The following is a 20,780-nucleotide window of genomic DNA, read 5'->3' as shown; positions in this document are numbered from 1 at the left end:
GCAATATTTAACTATTGTCCATTATTAACGGAACACTGAACTTAAACTGTAAACAAGTGTTTGAAGGAAATATTGAAACAAATCGAACATTATTATGATAAGGATTGTTAAATTAGCAAAATTTGAAAGGAGAGAATGATGGATATATAGAAATTAGAAATTTCAGTTGGTACATCTTATGTGGATCTAGTTCCCTTATGAGTAAACCTACACCTACGGAAAACTACTTGCGGACTAAAATTACGGATGTACGTGGCCTTATAGAGTTGGTGAGATCCGGTGGTTGCTCCGAAATATCCATGGCTTGCCACATCAGTCCGTAAATTGTTTTGTAAATAAAATTGTTCGTAGATATAGCATTACTCTTCCCTTTTGGTGCGAGAACACCATTTGTATTTTGACTTTTGAGAGGGTATTGTTTTAGTAAGCTTTTGCTCTTCTGTTTATTTTATATTGGTTGACCGGAATTAGCATTTGTTAACGGAATTAACTTTTATTTTGAGATCGATTTGAGAAGTATTCTTGAGACGGTTTATGTGCCTAAACTGCTAAACTTAACTTAAGGCGTGAAATGAACAATCCCGACGAGATTTCATTTAGGAGACCTGTTCACTACTCGGGATTTCATTTAGGAGACCTGTTCACTACTCGTCGGGATTGAAATGAACTGCAAGTACACGATTCCATTAGTGTGTGGACTTGCAGTTCCACGCGAATTTTCGAAAGATTGGCACATCGGTAAGTTCTTTAGTCATCATCAGCTAATTAGAAGAAGAGCGTAATTAAATTAAGACACATGGCATCCGAACGTGGTCATTTGTTCTTGTAGCTCCCGGCGAAGTATGCGAGGCAGCCGACGAGAGGCGCGCTGGTGTATGTGGTGGGCTCCGAGCGCGCGTAGTCGGCGCGGTCATCGGGGAACGCGTCGTTCTGGTCTGGCCCGCCGACGACAGCGCCGGTGAGCACGTTGGGGTTATCGCCGGAGGCGTAGAGGTAGCTGTCAAACCCTTCCTGGCAGCCGATGCGCGCCGGGTGCGCGGCCACGGACGGCATCGAGGACGCCCTGTGGTGGATCCTCCGCGGCCACCGGTCGGCGTAGCCCACCATGTATGACATGCCCAGCGGGTTGGCGCCCAGCACGTAGTCCACCTGCCGCTTGGCGAGCGCTCGCAATGTCCTGTAGGTGACGGGGAGGTTCTGGCAGGAGAGGGTGCGGTTGGACTTGGAGCTGGCCATGTACTTGGCGTAGGTGGTGAGCAGGAAGCTCGCGGAGGCGACGTACTGCAGGTTGGCGTTGTCGGAGCGGTGCATCAGGCCGCCGGGAGTGTACGGCGTCGTGGACGACGGCGAGGCGGACTTGGGGAGGACCCGGCAGATGAAGTCCTCCGCCTGACGCGCGAACGCGTCCAGCCTCTTGTCGCCATTCACCAGCACCCTCTGTTCAGATGCAATTTGCTTTTAACTCTTCCGAGTGGAAACTTATGGCGCCGGCGGAGGAAATGTTGCACGATGTGTTTTTGTTTACCCGTGAGAGAAGGACGCGCGCCCCGGCGAGCTTGTTGTCCCAGCTGAACATGTCGACGCCGTCGCTGGCGCCGAGGGAGAGGGCGTCGGCGAGGTAGGAGGTGTTCTTCGTCGCCCACAGCAGCCACGCGGATCCCCATAGGAGCTCATCCTGCACGGTTGACAACACCGTACGTGCACGCTAAATCGTGCGAAGAAACACGCAGCATGGTAATGATCAATCGTCTAAAGGATTAAATTTCATACCGTGTAACCGGAGTAGGACGGGTAGTAGTTGCTGACGCCGCCGCCGACGTGGTCGCTGTACTTGCCCTGGTGCTGCCAAGCGAACGCCATCACGTCCCTGGCCGCCGCGACCAGCCTCCTGGAGTATGCCGGGTCGGCGGCCTTGAACACCACGCTGGCCGCGGCGAGCGCGGCCGCGGTCTCCCCTGCGACGTCGGACCCCGGGGCGGACGCTGACACCGAGTACACGGTCCGCGGCGTGTCCATGTCCTCCGGCCGCTCCCAGCAGCGGTGGTCCGCGTCAGCGTCGCCCACGCCGACGTAGAGCACGCCCGGGGTCGCCGTGGCCGCCTTCAGCAGGTAGTCCGTCGCCCACCGGACCGCGGCGCGCGCGTCGTGCACGCGCCCCCCCATCCGCCCGCCGTACTCGATGATGCTCCACGACAGCATGGTCGCGGTGAACGCCATCGGGAAGCCGAACTTGACGTTGTCGCCGCCGTCGTAGTACCCACCGGAGAGGTCAACCTGCCACGCACGCACGTCCAACCCGAGTCAACAAAAGTAGTCAAACCCAGCCAGCACGTTGACCACAGTTGCAGCAGCAAGAAGTGAACCCAATGTGCTTGCTCACGTTTGCAGCCGAGCCGTCGGACGTGGCGGAGTCGGACCTCCACGTGACGGCCTGGTCCGGCGGCAGGCGGCCGGACCTCTGCCCCTGGAAGAAGAGCAACGACTTGGCGAGAGCGTCGGCGTAGTCAGGGTGTCCGGCGGCGAGGACGCCATGGCTGGCGGAGAACCAGACGAGGAGGAAGAAGACGCCAAACACAACCGCGCGTGCTGTTGGGGACGGCCTCGGTCTCGCCAAAGCAGCTGAATTGCTCATCTTCTTCCCCGAGTTTCGACTGTTAATACGATTTCATGGCGATGATTTATATCCTACGGGGTACGAGCTTGCTGCAACGCCGCTTATGACGGTTTCGTCGGGATGACCTGATCGCATGTTGAAGATTGTTTATCTTATCTCACGATGATCTCTCAAGATCCTGCGCCGAAATGCGTGTTTGGTCAGAGCGATCGATCATGGGGTTGAAGTTATGGCAGGGGCAGGATCCAAGAATGTGCATATATACTGCTACTCGCAACTCAATTGGGATTGTTGTTCTGAAACTAATATGATCTCGTAGTATCCGAGTTGATGCGAAAACTATAATTGGGTCTCCAGATCTTCTCTGGGAATGCGTTCTCTTCTCGATCGGGAGGTTGAGCCTCGGGGTCCTGCGATTCGCCGCAGTCTATCCGGCTGAATGCTCGATGGCTTCAGGATCACTCAAAGCAGGGAGCAAAGGTGAATTGGCAGTCGACGGAGATAGAAGCATATAAACTACAAAGTAAAAAAATCATCAGATCACATGATCTGCTAAAGCATCGAGAAGGAAGTGTGATGAATTGCAAAAAAAAGATTGGATTACATACATTAAACCCTTGAGGTACCAGTGTGATTGATGTACTAAAATACAGTACAGTAGCAAATATAGAACGGATATTAAAAAAGCGTGGACGGTAGGATTCGAACCTACGCGGGCAAAGCCCATATGATTTCTAGTCATACCCAATAACCACTCTGGCACGTCCACTGTTTTGTCCATTCTTCATGTCGCTCCTAATTATCCTAGAAAGTTTTCCCCTTCGGGTCAATAGACGTATCGGTAGCTGTTATCGATATCTATATCTATACTCCTATATAGTGTAGCAATTTTGAAATTTTGAATCCAAACATCATAATGCAATGTCTACTGTTGATTGTGCAGCATCGGACAACCTGAAACATTGGGATTCACAGCTAAAGTAGCACCCACCATTCTCTAGGTCATTTCAGAAACATCTATATATTTGCTCTAGCCAATTCACGCTCCCTCCGTACGCGACGCTGCCGGTCACGGCCCGACGACAAAACTCACGGACCGTGTACCTATGCTCTCCATAGATCAGTCAGAGCAGAATGCGTCGTCATATGCATGCGAATGGTAGTCGCGCTCAAACTTCAGTCAGAGCCGAATGTGTGGCGAGAAGGTCGGTAGCACTGCACGGATATGCAGTTGCATAAGTGCTGGTACGTTCCCTATAGGTGGCATGGATGGGAGGATAAATTATTGAAGATTTGAAGTTTGACAGCTAAAAAGAAATAAGTACAAAAGCGTAAGACGTGAAATTCAATAGTATATTCAAGAGAACATACATGGTAGAAAATTGTAATTCTGAATGAGAAAGACAATTTAATGTTAGTAATACATAGTTTTCTCACATTTTATTCTATGCAAGCTATTTTAAGTTGAAATTGTAACGACTGATTTTTAACGTGCAAAACACGTGAAGCTAATTAGTAGCGAGTGATGTAGGAAACTCCTAATGGACATTGTTCTACTAGCTAACACGGTCGCCTCATAACCCTCGTCCATAGAATAGTAGGACAAAAGGATACTAGAAACCACTTTTAGGATATGTATTCATGGTACGAATTTAAGAAATTCTTATCATAAATATGTGTATAATTTACACAGTTGTTAAACTTAATTCATGAAAAACATTGGTTATAGATACAATTCAAAATTCAGCACAAGGCAAACTATTTCAAGATATACATTGGGAAAATGTAAGAAAAACAATACAACTAACGTTAAGCAACATTAACTGCTATATGGTTAACTCTGACGGGGAAATAAAATAAAATAATACTTGTTAATACTTAATAATGAAAATGGAGAAAATTGATTTTAAAATGGTATAAAATTTCAGTATAAATTGTTATCACCTTAGTTCATCAAGGATCTAGCTTGGAATGAATCTGTATTAACAATTGACCAAGTCACTTTTTAGTAAACAATCAAGACATTCAACCATGAAAGTGGTTACGGTGACAACGATGATCGAGCACAACTTCAGACGTAGCCAGAGGCCATGAATGAGATCCCCTACGAGACGGATATGAGACCGATGACCACAACTGGAATAAGATACTATTTCTAGCTCGTCATTGCACTTTAGCTCAGAGCTCTCCTTTTTTATGTCTCCGTGTTTGTTGTAGCTTCATGCCATGCCCGCATGCATGGTTTATGTCATCCTAGTTTCCTAACTGCCCATCCTAGTTCAGTAGTACTAGTTAACATTTCCAAGTAGCGCACCATTGTGATTTGTGTGCCAAATATTTTGTAGTTCTATCAATTAATTGAGCTTTAGTTATGTGGATGTTAATTTCTTATACTGCTATGTCGATTATAGATGCTAGGTGAAGGTACCAAGCCATGAGGAAAATTTCTTAATTTCATTTCTCACTCCCCTGCCTCTAAGTCTCGTCGCTAGGTGAACGTGGATGTTCTCACGTGGTAGAACGGTGATGTTGCGGGTTGACAACCCAAGGTGCCGCTAGAGCTGCCTGAGTTGGCAAAAGTGGGGAAGAAGAGATCCAAGACCAGTCATGGGCCAGAAGACAACAAATGTAGTATGACAGATTAATACCAATATTATCTATATCATACATTTAGCATCTTCCACTTTTGGAGCACATTTTTCTATGTTGTAATTTTGTTTACTTTTTTAACATCCCTAGATTGGCGCGAAGAGTACATGAAAATAATGTCTCCCGAACACAAAACATCAAAACATCAAACAGAAACATGCATTACAAATGGATGATATCTAGTATATAATAGAAAACTTGTTGATACCAATCTATAAACCCATTACAGTGTACTGCATAGTTACTTCTTTTCTATTCTAGCATGCATGATAGATTGTACTGCCTTGTTAGTTTTTTTTATTTGCTGCTAAAAAAATTGTTAGCATCATATTTTAGTAATTGCGAATTCTGCCTCATGCTATTTCTTGGGATTAAAATACTTCCTACATTTTTCGACACAAAAACCCGACGAAGGGATTAGTCAACCTAGCTAAACTAGACCATAAGTGTAGTCCAACAAACAACAACGTTGTCAACCGAACGCCGCTAGCTTGTTAGGAGACTTGTGTCCTCCCAAATCCAACAATGATGATGTCGGTCGATGCAACTATCAGGTGATAACTGATCAAGCTATTTCGAAACGCTTTCAAGAACATAAACAACGCTCATCGGTACACAAATATGTGTACATAAAACAGGGGAATTCCTCAGATAATTACGAAGAAGTAGACAACAATGCATGATGCAAGTATGAAAAATCTCAATCCAAAATACGTTGTATTCTACGCTACACAAAAGAGGCAAAACTATAGATTTAGATAGGTGAACAATGGAGTTCAAAACATTGTCAAACTTTATCCTTAGCCTAGGATACAAATAGTTTTTGATAGAAATTTTGTACTATAATTGAAGTGTACATCATTGCCTATATCTATATGAGCATATCTTTTTTGCAGAATTTTGTAAAACTTATAATTATATTTTAGAGTTTCAAATGCACATTCCGGGTAGGTATTGCCCTACAATGGCCCAAGAGTACGCTTTAGCTGAGGGGAAACGTATCTACTTATCAACTTTGTTCCCGTTTCCTTGGTTTCTCTCTCTCCATTTCCGCTCGTCTTCTCCAGTTCGCCGTGCCTTCTCTCGAGACCCTTCTGGTTCTGGCCTTCTCCTTCCTCCCGAGCCGCTCCACCGGCTCCTCCTCCACCCCGACCACCACGTCCATGGATCCCGCGCCGCTCTCCACGCTGCGGGAGGACGGGGAACCCGACGAATCCTCCTCCTCCCCCTCCGCCGTCTCCGCCGCCGCCGTGCCTCCTCGCCCCGCGACGCAGTAAGCCGCCGACCCCACCTCCCTGTCCTCACCTCGCCAGAAACCCTAACCAAATTTCTCCACGGTGTCTTCGCAGCCACTCTCTCCACAAGTACGCGCCGCTGGACTGGTCGGCCTACTTCGACGAGGAGCGCGCCGTCGCCATCCCCGACACCGACGACGTACGTGCGTGCGTTACAGAGCAGCGGAATTCCTCGGGTAGTTCTGGTTTTGACGTGATCTGACTATTTGTGAGTGTGTTCCTTTTGGGGGTTTCCGTGTGCAGGTTTTCAATGTGTACATGGCCGGATCGGAAGGGCCCGTTGTCTTCTGCCTGCACGGTGGCGGCTACTCGGGGTAAGTATAGGTGCTACGGTTACAATTATCTCGCTGACAATGCAGAAAAATTTGCATCAAAAGTACAAAAAAAAAACATGCGGGCAGCTCCTAGTTTTTCTGTGATTTCAGAAACCATAGATTACACAGCTACTAATTATTGACGAACGCTGTGCTCAAACTCTGGAATAATTATTTTGCAAAATGCAGATGTTCAGTTGTTTTTAGCTAAACTTATAAAGCAACCTTTCTGGAGCACCTTCTCCTGGCTTTTATGGCCTTACAGGGAAATGTACCCATCCCATCTTCTGCTGTTGTTGAATGTTTTGGTTAGTTTAAGTTTCAACTAATATGCAGATACCAAACGTAGAAAGGCCATTGTTATTATTATTTTTACATTACTAATAATGCCAGTGATTATTGGTTGTTTGGAGTTCTGAACAATGTCTGTCTAATGACAACATTTTCCTTTTATTTACAATGCTCATGCAAAACCTTCTCTAAGTGACTTGACTTGTTAATGCTCCTTATGAAATGTTGCCTCTGAAATCTGCTTATTTAACAAATGTGTGCTTGGTACTTATGTTGCTATTTTTGTTCCTCAATCTTCCTTAGGCTTTCATTTGCGCTAGCAGCTAATCAGATAAAGGGAAAAGCTCGTGTCGTTGCCATGGATTTACGGGGACATGGGAAATCTACCACAAGTGATGATTTGGATTTGTCCATTGAAGTATGTCCTTCACTCTTCCCAGAACTTGCTAATTTGATTGATATCTACGCTTTGCAAACTTATTAGGTGCTCTGTAGCTTCTTGACCCTTGCCTGAGTTTTTTGTTGTTTGCAACTGCAGACTCTTACCAATGATGTAATAGCTGCTATACAGACATTGTACGGAGAGTCACCGCCAGCTATTATACTTGTTGGTCATAGGTAAGTCAGCATCATGTTTTTCTTTTTCTTTTATGTGTGCATCCTTTATCTTAACTGAAGTTCTAGTCCATCATAGATGTACTCCCTCTGTTCCTAAATATAAGTGGCAAGCCAAATTGATTAGCCAAAATGTTCAATATTTATTTGGAACAGAGGAGGCAGATAAGGGTATGTTAGCATGATATATCCCTTTTGGTGCATGTAACCAAAAACCACGGGCATGCAAGTTAATTATCTTAGTGGTTCCTGGAAGTTAATTCCCACGGCATTGAAATAAACACTGAAATATCATGCTACTAGTCAACTGCATTATATACAGTTTACCTTTCCAGTTTCATCTCTGCTGTTACTTCACTGGTTTATAGCATGCGTTTGTATGACTCAGCAAGCCTGTTCATTCAGATTATCAATTCTTTATTTATTTTTAGCATGGGAGGTTCAGTGGCTGTACATGTGGCTGCAAGAAAGGCATTCCGCAATCTTCATGGTCTTGTTGTCGTTGATGTAGTTGAGGTTAGTAATAGTTTTCATTAGGTTAGTTCTTAAATTATGGTTGAACATGAAATGATCTAGCTCACTGTTGATTCTGAACTTGTCCTGTAAACAGGGAACAGCAATGGCTTCATTGATTCATATGCAGAAAATTTTATTAAATCGAGCACAGCACTTCCCAAGCATTGAAAAAGCAGTATGTTGGTTTGGACGTATATTACCTGTGCTTATGTCAGTTCAACTTTAAATATGTTTATTGCCCGTAGTATCTAAAATTTTCTGTTTAGTTGAATTGTGCTGTCCTTCATCAATTGAGATTTCGAGGTATGGATTTGATGGTATACACAACATGGCCGCAAGAATAACGTGAAAAAATAAAAGTGAACAGCAAGTTGAAACCACTCCATGCAAGTGGCATGCTTATAAAAGCCAAGTTGTTACCAATGTTTAAATAATGTCCTTCATGCTAGTTTTGTTTAATCATACTTAAAATTACACAGATAGAATGGAGCGTCAAAGGTGGGCCGCTACGGAACATTGATTCTGCACGTGTTTCTATTCCATCTACCTTGAAGTTTGATGAATCAAAGGAATGGTAAGTAAGTGTCTTAATGCATGTGTGTAGCTGCTGCTCAACATGGTTAGAGAAAAAAAAGGTGCATTTACTTAATATTGACCATTACTTGAAACTAAAGACTAATAATATTGTTGTAATTTGTTCAGCTTTACATACCGTACCCCTCTGGAGAAAACAGAGAAGTACTGGAAAGGATGGTATGTTTAAGCATAGTTTTCTGATGATATTTTATGATGATTATTACAAGCATGCTAGTGTTGTCCAGTTTGCGTTTTTGAAGAAGGTTTACTTATTTGATCTATTAAGGATTTAACTGTTATTAATGTTGGAATCTGAGCTATTTTGAATGGATCAAAACAGACAAAAAAGCCATCGTGAATTGCCATAACTGTCAGACATATTGGGAGCAAACATAGATTTGCTAAACTAGATTTCATGAGCATAACATTTTCAAGGAAGGCTCTCTTTGTTTTTCAGCAATACTGTTTGATTTATATGATTGTGTCATCTGTGATTTGTATACATTGAAACACGTAAATGTTTCTGTTGTAGGTACGAAGGTCTTTCGGACAAGTTCTTATCTTGTCCTGTACAAAAGATCCTATTATTAGCGGGCACTGATAGATTGGACAGGTTTGTAACGTCTGCCCAGTCTGAGAAACTCTATTTTCACCCATCATCATTCTGCTCTCGGCTTATGCTAAAACCATCATAACACAATTTGCGGCAATTACAATCTGATTGATTATCATTATTTTTCTTTGTGTATCAGTCACATCAACATCAGACCCTTTGTTCTGATGAGCCCAGGCAATAATGATTTTGGGAGTTTTGGTTGCTTCAACTAGTTTAGTTTGCACCAATCAGTCTATCAATATGATTGTTGTCAAGAAACTGAATCTATTGCTAGGGTTTGTTATTAGCACTTGCTATTTGAAGAGCAAAACAGAGTATACTGATCCACTATAAAACCTTTTATTTAATCAGATTTTTTGTTTTCTGGGCATGCATTTTTATTGCTCTGGTAACAGTGTTTTGAATTCTGAAACACCTTGTGTCACTCCATGATCTATGTGAAAACATGTGTAATGCATTGGTTAACATGTTTTGTAGGGCTTTAACAATTGGTCAAATGCAAGGGAAGTTTCAAATGGTAGTAGTTCGACACACTGGACATGCCATACAGGTTTGTTCCTAATGTACTTTGTTGAGTCGTATTATTCTATGGTACCAAGTGTCTTTTTGTCCAAGGCAGGGACGTTGTCCATCTTTCCTCATGCTTTATTCTGAGTGGTTGAATATCCTGCTTTCTATCTGGTTGTAGAGTATGAATGTCCAGAAAATGCCTACATTCGTAGAGGCTATAGGTTACTTTGAAATTTTCGTAGAATTTTCTGACATGTTGAGGTACCATAATACCACATGGATTAGCTTTCCTGCCGAGTGTTGTTTGTTATTATGCTTGTGTTGTAGTTTGGCGGGCTTTTTCCTAAAGGAAGCATGATTATTATGAAGCTTTATAACTTACGAGTTACACATCTTAACAATTTTGGCATCCTATCCGAAATTTAATTTCAGGAAGATGTACCTGAAGAATTTGCATCACACATATTGAATTTCATATCTCGCAACAAAATAGGGCCTAATGGTGTTGAGGTCAGTACCTAATCTTGGTCTTTCACTTTTCTAATATTTGCCTTCTACAGTTCTCAACATGATGGCTGGTTCCTTTATTTTCTCAGATACCCGGCCTTATAAAAAAATGGCAGAATTAGACAAGGCTATGGAAGCAGTGTCAAAAGTGTCTAGGAAAAGTGAGGGATCCTATCTGTATCTGTTGTCCTATTTGTAATTTTAGAGGAAGTACGTGTGAACAAGATTCGAGACGATGCAGCAGGGATGAGCAGTTGGTTTTGCCACTTGGTCGCGACTTGTCCATGCCATGGATGGTTTTACAAGCGATTTTTGTGTGCAGTTTGTAAATAAAGTTTTGAACGAGTGTTAGAATTGGAAATGCACTTTTGATCTCAGGATTTTGTAGATGTTTTGATAGATGTTTTGTAGATGTTTTGATAGTTTAATACACCATAATTGAGCAGCAATCCTATATCTTGAAATTGAAGGCATCTAACCTTGTGGATCATCATATACCTAGTACAGGTTGTAAGTTCAAGACTTGTTTTTTTTTTCTTGATGAAAAAGAAATCTGTGATTGGGGTGGCAGTACAAACCGAAGATATCTTCTGCATGCTTGCTGAAGCTAATTCTTAGGGGTAAACAATAGCTTTATTACGAACCATAATTGGACATATTGTCCGATACAAATTTAGTAGCAAGTGCTGGAGCTTCTTGCTTCGATGAAACTGGGTGATCATCAACGTCGAGCCAAACAGATGGCTCATGTGCTATGTTGTTTGCTTCCTGCCTGTAACAGACTAGTAGTCCTTCATATGATTTAGCGCTGTCATGAGTAGGCTGGGCATTGGTCTCAAGATCGACCTGTCGCTCTCGCTGCGATGCCAATCCCAACTATTTCCTTTGCTGAGAGCTCCACCGAGAAATCATACGTGATATTAGATCCTATCGGCTATCGATCACGAATGGCAACAACGCAATCTATTGACCATTGGTCTAGCATATAAGCGCCATCAAGTCACATATGCCAGTTTCTCCTCTCGGCTAGCTGCGACGTGTTCATGTACTACACAGCATAACAAACATCTTTCCGTGCGATTGCGTCTGCACTGTCAGCTTGATGACCTTCTTTCACTATGTTGCGGTTGTTTCATCAGCCCCCGCTGCATAGCAAAGACTCAACTCTCGTTTTCTCTGTACACTTCCATAATTCATCCAAAGTTTCTCCTACTCCAGAACAGGCTGCCAGCTTCTGACGAATGTGCTCCAAATTCATTGACCGCCAAACACCTTTCACCCCCTTGCACTTCACAAACAAGTAGCCACCGCCCTTATTTGTTCTACGACAGAGCAGAATTCGTCTGTCCTCAATTCTCATAACTCTACTGAAGATTAACACATCAGCAGTAGGTTCCAAGTTTTCTAAATACCTTTCGAGAACCCAGCAAACTTGTGATCAGATACGGGTATAGATAAACTATATTAATGGTTTCTAATTGAAAATGTTGAAGTAGATATTAGGTTCAAATTAATGTAAAAAACTTGCAATAACAAAGTATTATTGCATATACATTTCCCCTGCTTATGCTCTTGAAGAAAACAATCTTGAACTAATAAAGTGGTGGAGACATCATTCACATGATATAAGCCCCTACAAAGAGGTGAACATTGATAATCTTTTCCCTTGTGTACAGAAGACACTAGGCAAAACATGGCTGATTTCACTACTCTAAATATACTATTTTACAAAACTTCTCCACACCAACATGTCTAGAAAAAGAATAAAAGAATTGCTCCTATTTTAACCTCTTCTATGTTTACAAAATCCCCAGGACAACATGCAGCCAGGGAAGCAACCAACATAATCAACATCAGTTTGTCCATCAACAATTGGCTAAAAAGTGAAATCACAAAGCTAATAGTCATAACATAATTGCCTGTCTTGCTTGCATCTCAACATGCTCTTGAGCTCCTAAGGTATCAGCAACCGGGAAATATACCAGAATCACAATACCGACCATGGCAGCAAACATCAACACCAGAAAGGAGACGAACACAAGAGATTCATGGGCTATTTCACCTGGCCATGGAACAATAGAGAGCCCAAGAAGTGCGGCTCGAGGAAGTAATATCGAGGTAGCAAATATTAGCATATATATCCTCCGCCGAAGCCCCTTGTTGATCACCAATGATAACATCTGACCTCCAACAAACATCACATAAATGATTAAGATGATGTAGAATGCCCCAAGAAATATGCTGCTGAGCAACGGGTATGTGCATGCAACATTGCCCTGGTGGTCGGCTGAGGCTGAATACCAGTACTTTGCAAGATTTGATGTCTGCCCATCATCTGAAGCAACACGAGGACCAATAAAAACAACACAAGCTTCCCAGAGAAGTGAAGGGAAGCAGATAATAAGCATGGCACGTATAGTCTTCCGATTCCATTTGTGGTTTAAGGTTCCAAGCTCTTGCTTCTGCAAAGCTGCACTGAGAAGGAAAGCGAGCAACAAGAATAATCCTGGCTCCGCAAATCCCAAATTTGAGATGATGTAGAATTTGCAGACATTAGCTTGCCATGTACGGTCAGAAGTAAACATTCCTTCTCCATTCACAAAAGTGAGCCGAAGTACTTCTCCGATACCCCACCAGAATGCTACCACTATTAGTGTTATTCGTGTAAGCCATGGCCCATTGAAATAGCTAAGACGTTGGTAGCCTCTCGTTTTGATCCAAAGTTGAAAATGCACTGATCGGCTTAGACAGATTATGCCCAAGATGGAAACTATGGATACAAGAGCAATGGTCACCACACCAATGATATTGGTGAAAAGTGTGATCAAGAGCATTACAGGAAACGTATCAACTCAAAACCTCCACGCATTCTCAATTTATTACCAGCACAGACACAACTCGTATATTACATACCAAAAAATTCTGCAAGGAGAGAAAAAAAAATCAATATGCATGTCATCAACAATTGGATTACCTAAAAACAGAGGATATAATTTGACTTTTCAATCTAAGACTTTCAATTGCTTAATAGATGAAGCATCTTAGCAAGTCAATGCTCATTTTTTACATGTTTTTGTTCACCTAACCTTGGACCTGTTCATAATTTCCTCCTCTACTTTTCTTCTTCCCAGTATATTATATCATTGCTCGAATTACACGATAAACTCCACCAAACTTTTCTCCATAATTTATGATCAAACTTCTATCCAGAATTACCTACTGTTTTATTATGATTAGGTGATCATTAGACATCGATCAATCATTTATCCCAAACAAAAGACGGCAGATTAGTCTAAAGCCATGGAATTCCCAGGTGCATATATTCCCAAAACAATTCACAAAAAGCAATCGGCAATAGAATCTCAAGAATCCATATGATACACATCGAAAGAAAACAGAATTATCCATGATCACCACAGAGGCGGGCTGACTAAGCGGTCATACCTGAGAACCCGCGGCCAAAATTATGGACGGGGTCGAGACAGCCTGGACGCGATTGCGCGACGAGGTAGAACGGAAAGGCGATGGCGAAGACTCGCGACGAATCGGTTGAAGTTGAGGCGCCGGCGGCGATGCTCAGCTACGGCGCGGCGGCAGCTTATGGCATGGAGATTAGAGGCGCATTGGGTATTGGATTCGTGGTAGGTCAAGATCACTCGGGGAGAAGAAAGGAACGAAAGAGGGCGCCGGCACGGAACGGTGGAGAGGAAACTGTGGAGGAGATCGATTCTGACTCTCGACGAAGAGCGTATATATACGGTAGACCTGGGCGATTCTGGCTCAGGCCGTAAGTTGTAATAAGTATACAAACGATGCACCCTACGGAGTTAGCAGTTTGGAGTTTTAGCCGTCGGATCTCCCATCGGAATCATCTCAGCCATCCATATTTTTACAGCAGGGTATAAAACCGAGCGGCCCAGCAGTAGAAACCCTAGCCGCCGCTCCCATCGTGCGCCCCTCCCAGCCGCTCTCCACCGAGGATGGTTTTGTGCCGTACCTCCACCCTCTCTCTTGGCGGCCGCCCGACGGAAGCAGCAGGTCTCTGCCTTCTTGTCACTGATGGAGGTCTCAGGGCACAGTCGGTGCGGGGAAGGGCGGCTTCCGTGGGTGCGTGGAAGGGCGGTTGTCGCTTACCATGAACTTCTTGTGTATGGATCTTATTTCTTTTCATTTCTCTTTTCTAGAGATTGTACATGTTATATTCAATCTTATTTTCTTATCTGTGAGTGTTGAGATCAGTAGGAACTTCATTGTGCCTATTTTAGGATCTGTATCCGCTTTTGCTCACCTGCTAAAAATGTAAGCATGTGTTCTCCAGTTTTGTCTCTAGTGAGGACGGCACCATGTCATGCCTCCACCCTCTCTCTCTCGGCGGCTGCCCGACGGAAGCACTAGCTCGCCGCCTCCTCGTCGCTGATGGAGATCTAGGAGCAGCGTCGGTGTGGGGAAGAGCGTCTACCGTGGGTGTTGGGAAAGGAGGTTGTGGTTAGATGTGACGATTTCAGGCCGCCACTGTTCCCGCTGCTCGCCGGGAAGACCATGTCGTCGCCATCAACACGTGTTCGTTCTCCGCATCTCCTTCTTCAGGGAAGATGCCATCCAACACGGACAAACACTTATCCTCATCCGCAAGTTCATCCCGGGCACCAGGTTTCGTCCCCAAGGTATGTCGCAGTGAAGAAGTGAAATCTTCCTGTAGGCTTCATATAGCATGAATTGGTGCAAAGGTTGCTTGTGTTGCCAGATCTTGCGAGGAGGAGTTCTCTAGGCCTTTTCATTCTTAGCTCCAACACCTCTCTTCCATATTTATCTAACTATTTTTCCATCCTACTTTGTTATGACCAATTGTGTATGGTTGAGTTCCTCTTTGCAATATGCGATGTGTTTTTGGATGATTGACGATGAGTGAAGTCCTAACATACAAACAAAATTTATATCTTCTGAAAGAATGATGTTGAAGCACATTGTGATACAATTATTTGGACTGCTTTTGGGGCCACACAAACCAATCACTCTTTTAGAAGCTTCTCTCAAATTAGTTTTTTTGTGGTGTTTATTTGAATGGAGTGTTTGAAATCTAATTATTTTTTATTTGTGGTGCTTTTAAGGTGAGCACTGATATTGGGTTGTGTTGCTCTGCGACTTGGGTACATTGGGCCTGAATTGTGATGCTTATCAGGTGAACATGCACATATTTCGTTCTCATATTCTGTTTTTACTCGAGTTGTTAGCATAGCTGCTTGTAGAAGTTCAGATTTTTTGTCAGAGCATTCTTTCTTTACTATACAAGAAAAATTACTGTTGAATCCACTATAATGTGAATTTGTTGTTGTGGGAGTTAACATGTCAAGTGATTATATCTTAATAATCACAATTTAATATTGGATTATTATACTTAGGGTATTGCCGTGCTAATTCTCTCCATGCGTGCGACGACAATCATTAGCATGTGCGTCTATGTAGGCCGGATGGTCCAACAATTATATGAATACACGAAATCTTTCTACAATCGGGAAATTTTAATTTTTTTCTTCAACCGTTAATCCAGTTGGCGACCCCAAGAGCTTTAAAATAAGATCCTATTTAAATATGTTCTGATGAACTTTTTTTCCCGGAGTTGCCAGGTTCTAATGACATAACTAGTAGGTTACTAGTGAACAGTTACCATTTAAATGTACATGTGATATTTTGCATAGAACTGATCTACATATCCAGAGAGTGTGTATTCGACGCACTATAAATTGTTCAAAATTTGGTAATTTTAACTTGTCTACCAACTTTGACTAACCTGGTGACCAAGTGATTGTAACCTAGCAACTAGGTTCAGAAAAAAAAGTTGAAAAAAAATCAACATGGATCCAGTTTTGAAGATCTCGTCGCGAAAAAGCTAACAATAAAAAAAAATCTGAATTTCGACTTACGGTTCAAGAGATAAAACATTTTAAAGTTTGAAAAATAAAATAAATCTTACAAGTGGGTGGTTGCATGCACGCGGTTTCCACATTTAATCTGTTCCCACAGATTGCCAATTTAGGCACATGTCCTTATTACCAGTGTCCTTCATTTTTTTACATACGGCTTTAAAATTATCCTTCATAATCTATCTATCTCCGATCAAATTCACTCTCTCCAACCACCGGCATATGTCTATATGTATTGTATGTGAACCTTGATTACTTTGTATATCATCAATCTTGTTTTGTTGGTACTATGCAAATTATCTAGTTGTAAAAGTACTCATTCGTGGAGTTTGGTGTTATGTACTAATTATTTTGTCAACTCCTGATTTGTATAGGGCACCTTATGAACTATACTGTTATAAGCTTCAGTTTTTCTCACCGAGTACAAAAGGGTGAGTTGATGCAAATTGTCTTATTTGCAACATGTTATCTTGATTTGATATTTGTCTACGTGCTAGATTATTCTAGAGAAAAGTGTTTTTAACCTTCTCGGGCTCAGAGTCTGTAGACATTGCACTTAGCCAAGGTGAGTTGCAGCCAAACCATGCCCTTTCCCTTGCATTGATCTTAGCTTGCGTTACTTCTATGCTCCACCTCTCCCTCCTCGTCTTCTGTTGAACTTTTTTTATCTAAGAATACAAGGTGTTCCATGAAAATCTGGGTTCAGCACACGTGATGGTGCTCACAGATGTGGTACTAAAATGCTCAACTGCGGCATTCCATTCCGCGCACAGAAGGTAGAGTGAGGACCCTGTTCCATGATGTTCCATGCCTTAACAAAGGATTATATTTTATTTTCAGCTGATGAGAAGAACTTTTACATCTCAGTTATCTCATTATATATGCTTATCATGAACCTTTTTTATTAAAGGAGCTTATTTCTTTCATCCCTCTTTCCTAGAAATTATACATGTTACATTCAATCTTATTTTCTTATTTGTGAGTGTTGAGATCAGCACAAACTTCGCTGTGGCTATTTCAGGATTTGTATCCTCTTTTACTCCATGGTTACATTTTTATCTTATAGCGTTATCTTATTGCCTTAATTAGATTAATGAGCATCACATTTTAGTATGTGATCACTACAGTTTACACATTTATTTATTTTAACGTCATCTCTGTTTCCATTACTAACTCCTGGAGCAAAATCATACGTGCACTAAAAATTCAAAAACCCCAAAATTAATCAATTTGGAACTTAAAGAAATGCATAAAAAATAAGAGATAAAATCTATCTAGAAAAACAACAGCTGCAAAAGAAAACGTAATTTTTTCGACCACTTAAACATGTCAGGAATTTTAGCTAATTTTTGTGCATGTAGAGGATGAAAAGTTGAACTTTAGTATTAATATGAGCACAATCTAAATCACAGAAAAAATTAGGAAATTTATGTCGTGAATAGTGTTCTATAGAAAATTACATCTCTATATGATTTATCAATTTAGAAAACTTGGTACTTTATTCTTGAAATATGTGAATATAAAATAAACACCCTATTTTAGCAGAGAATGAAGTTCATAAAATAAAATATAAATGAAAACATGGTCTCCACAAACATACAAAAGAGAACATGAGGATAAAACTAACTCACCAATCTTCTAATCTCTTATATCCAATTCACAAAAACTCAAAAAAGAGAAATTAGAGTCACACGATTAACCAAGAATGGTGTATTCTCGGTAGGTTGCATACACAAAGCATTAATCGAACTCACTCAGCCGGTAGTTAATAATAAATTCATATGGAAAATGACAATACTTCGAAAACAAAGGCCTTTGCTTGGTATCTTCGTCGTGATATTATTCTCATTAAAGATAACCTTACAAAACGCAACTGACATAGATGTGCGAAATATGTTTCTTGTCACGACGAGGAGACAATAAAACACCTTTTTTCAGTGTCAGTTCGCTAGGTCTATATGGTCAATCACTCGGATAGGTTCTACCTTATACCCACCGTGAAACATTGTAAATACTTTTTTTCAATTGGCTAAACAGGGTGGATCCTAGGTTCCAGTTAGTTACCAGAGTTGGAGCGATTGCCATTATATGGTTGCTTTGGCTATGTAAGAATGACAAGGTTTTAACGATAAAATTTCTTCTCTTATGCAGATCATCTGCATGTCTACGGCTTTCCTCCATTCATGATATTTGCTTCAACGCACGGTTAGAGAATACGGCGAAATAATTTATTACCCAACATGGGTGGCTGTCGTAGGATTGCGGGTCCTCCTGTCTAGTTGCTGGCTTTTGAGACTTTTTAGCACTTTTTTTTGTACCAGTTTTTATTTGTTTGTTTTTATCTTAGATGGATATATGCATCTTAGTTATACATAGCTCGATGTAATGCTTAAACATTTTAAATAATAAAATATCTTTTATCGAAGAAAAGATCTTCTGAGCCTCCAACGCCTCAAGTCGTGCGTGGACTCAGTCTACTACCCCTCTCCAGAACAGGAGTTGTGAGGTAATTAATGAGGTCAATGGCACGTACCCCTAATTAACAACCATATCACATTACTATAGCAGCCAGCTTTGCCGATCATGTAGTCTCGTTTTTTGCTTTCAAGAGACCTTGCATGCCGAGCTAGTAGGCGTCCCAGAGAGACCCGTGCGACCAGCAGTTCGCAGCCTGGTCCATGTCGCCGGCGGCCGTGGCCCACGCCGGCGGGTCCAGCAGCATGGCCTCCGCCATCTCGGCCCACAGCCTGGGCGAGTCCACCTCGAACTCCTCGTCGCTCCCCCTCCCGCCCGCCACCAGCTCCTCCACCCGGAGTCGGCTCGACGCGCGCCGCGCCTCCTCCACCACGAGCGCCGGTTCGCAGCGCACCAGCTCGGCCGCCTCCGCCGCCGCGGCGCGGACGTCCTCCGGGTGCGAGCTGGCCGGGCGGGGCAGCCGGTCCACCGAGCCCGGGAAGTTGAGCTGCGCGTCCCGCCCGCGCAGCCGCAGCGCCGCCACGTCGTGCGCCACCGCCGCCATCTCCGCCGACTCGAAGCTGCCGAGCCAGATGCGGGTCTTGGTGCCCGGCTGCCGGATCTCCGACACCCACTTGCCCCACTTCCTCTTCCTCACTCCCCTGTACTGCGAGGAGCTGCCGTTCGGGGGCTGCTCATTGCTCGACTCGTCATGATCCATTGCTGATTCTTGCAAGCTCGCCAGCCAAGAACGCACGCACACACGCTTTCTACGATGTATCGAGATGGAGACGATCACTGAGCTTACATAGGCAATGCATACTTGGATGCGATCTTTGTGGGCGTTATATAGGCGATGGAGAATGCATGAGCAAGGGGCCGTCCGGCTACTGTCGCCACAGGATGGCTGTCACTTCATACGTACGCTGGCTACTATGTTGAGCTCATCATTTGGTTCCATCATTAGCGCAATAATAGTAATGCATATGCCGCCCTGGCGATGCACTGTGGACGATCGGTGTGCCGTTGCTGTGTGCACTTCGCGGCTGTTGCTCCGTATAGTATCTTCCTGGAGATCTAGCCATGCACTGCGGCAAGGACAGCAAAGGACGCTCAAAAGCAATCACCAGTACTAGCAGGCTAGCAGCAGCCTCCCTAGCCTTGTCACCAACAGGTTTTTGATGGGGCAAAAGTGCACTGAATCTGCGTGCACCAAACAAGCTGTTGGAAGGAATCGTTGTTAAGAAAGGGAATTCATGCTTAAGACTGATCAGTCCGATAATCAATCGGTCTTTGATTTCTCTAGCGGGTTTGGTTCCTCGTTTTGTCAAGTTCACTATTTAAGGAGAGAGATTGGCTTGCATTGGTAGGCCCGTTGAAGCATGGGTCTTGGAAGGAACAGCCTGGAGCTGGACTATTTTTCTGACCGATCGACTCCTGAGAGTGACCCATCGAGATCCGATCACTCATACAGTACAACATGATCATCTCTCAGGCACACGTACGGTTGGAGCAGCTCATCAAAGCTGCTTAGCTAGCACGGATGATTAGGCTTTGAAGAGCGGCAGATCCCGGTCTAAATTGGGAAAGGGGGCATGCATCCGTGTGGGGCCCACGACCAGAGAGGGACACGTGTCTACTTGCGGCCGTACGAAAGATCTCCCGGCCGTACGCCCGTACCTCCCCAATCATGGTACGGTGCAACGCCCGCCTCCGTATGACTGTCTCTGGTACTCGGCAAAAGTATCGATCACAAATGCAACGTCTTCTTTGAATTTTAGACTCTGGAGTGGTTAGTAATACGAACACTTTTTTCGAGCATCGTTTAGCAAGATGGCGTTGTGGGCTTGTGGCCCTGTTGTGCACAAATGACACAAAAGCTGACATAGAAGCTATAGTAAG

The 20,780-nt window shown here is 43.2% G+C and overlaps 4 protein-coding genes and 1 non-coding gene across 5 annotated transcripts; 1 reads left to right on the top strand and 4 right to left on the bottom strand.

Moving 5' to 3' along the window:
- Nucleotides 1-813: 813 nt before the first annotated feature.
- LOC124671969 (endoglucanase 11-like) lies at nucleotides 814-2,632 on the bottom strand. The gene is made up of 4 exons (XM_047208279.1): nucleotides 2,381-2,632; nucleotides 1,771-2,274; nucleotides 1,526-1,675; nucleotides 814-1,437 (listed from the first exon to the last, which is right to left on the bottom strand). Exons 1-4 carry the CDS (start codon nucleotides 2,630-2,632, stop codon nucleotides 814-816), a joined length of 1,530 nt encoding a protein of 509 aa, XP_047064235.1.
- Nucleotides 2,633-3,301: 669 nt separating this feature from the next.
- On the bottom strand, nucleotides 3,302-3,383 carry TRNAS-AGA. Its single transcript has one exon. It is a non-coding gene; the product is annotated as a tRNA-Ser (tRNA).
- Nucleotides 3,384-6,322: 2,939 nt separating this feature from the next.
- On the top strand, nucleotides 6,323-10,875 carry LOC124674706 (protein phosphatase methylesterase 1-like). The gene is made up of 13 exons (XM_047210754.1): nucleotides 6,323-6,536; nucleotides 6,613-6,697; nucleotides 6,802-6,872; nucleotides 7,467-7,581; nucleotides 7,702-7,781; nucleotides 8,210-8,294; nucleotides 8,389-8,469; nucleotides 8,774-8,868; nucleotides 8,997-9,047; nucleotides 9,403-9,483; nucleotides 9,964-10,036; nucleotides 10,429-10,506; nucleotides 10,593-10,875. Exons 1-13 carry the CDS (start codon nucleotides 6,427-6,429, stop codon nucleotides 10,623-10,625), a joined length of 1,038 nt encoding a protein of 345 aa, XP_047066710.1. The 5' UTR covers nucleotides 6,323-6,426; the 3' UTR covers nucleotides 10,626-10,875.
- Nucleotides 10,876-12,407: 1,532 nt separating this feature from the next.
- LOC124671968 lies at nucleotides 12,408-13,337 on the bottom strand. The gene has a single exon (XM_047208278.1). The coding sequence runs from the start codon at nucleotides 13,335-13,337 to the stop codon at nucleotides 12,408-12,410; it is 930 nt and encodes a 309-aa protein (XP_047064234.1).
- Nucleotides 13,338-19,050: 5,713 nt separating this feature from the next.
- Nucleotides 19,051-19,599, bottom strand: LOC124671967 (ethylene-responsive transcription factor ERF022-like). The gene has a single exon (XM_047208277.1). The coding sequence runs from the start codon at nucleotides 19,597-19,599 to the stop codon at nucleotides 19,051-19,053; it is 549 nt and encodes a 182-aa protein (XP_047064233.1).
- Nucleotides 19,600-20,780: the final 1,181 nt, after the last annotated feature.

Source organism: Lolium rigidum, chromosome 7, assembly GCF_022539505.1.
Source record: "Lolium rigidum isolate FL_2022 chromosome 7, APGP_CSIRO_Lrig_0.1, whole genome shotgun sequence".
NCBI classification, from domain to species: Eukaryota; Viridiplantae; Streptophyta; class Magnoliopsida; order Poales; family Poaceae; genus Lolium; species Lolium rigidum.
The sequence above is the reverse complement of the archived record's forward strand: the minus strand, read 5'-3'. Positions and strand labels throughout refer to the sequence as shown.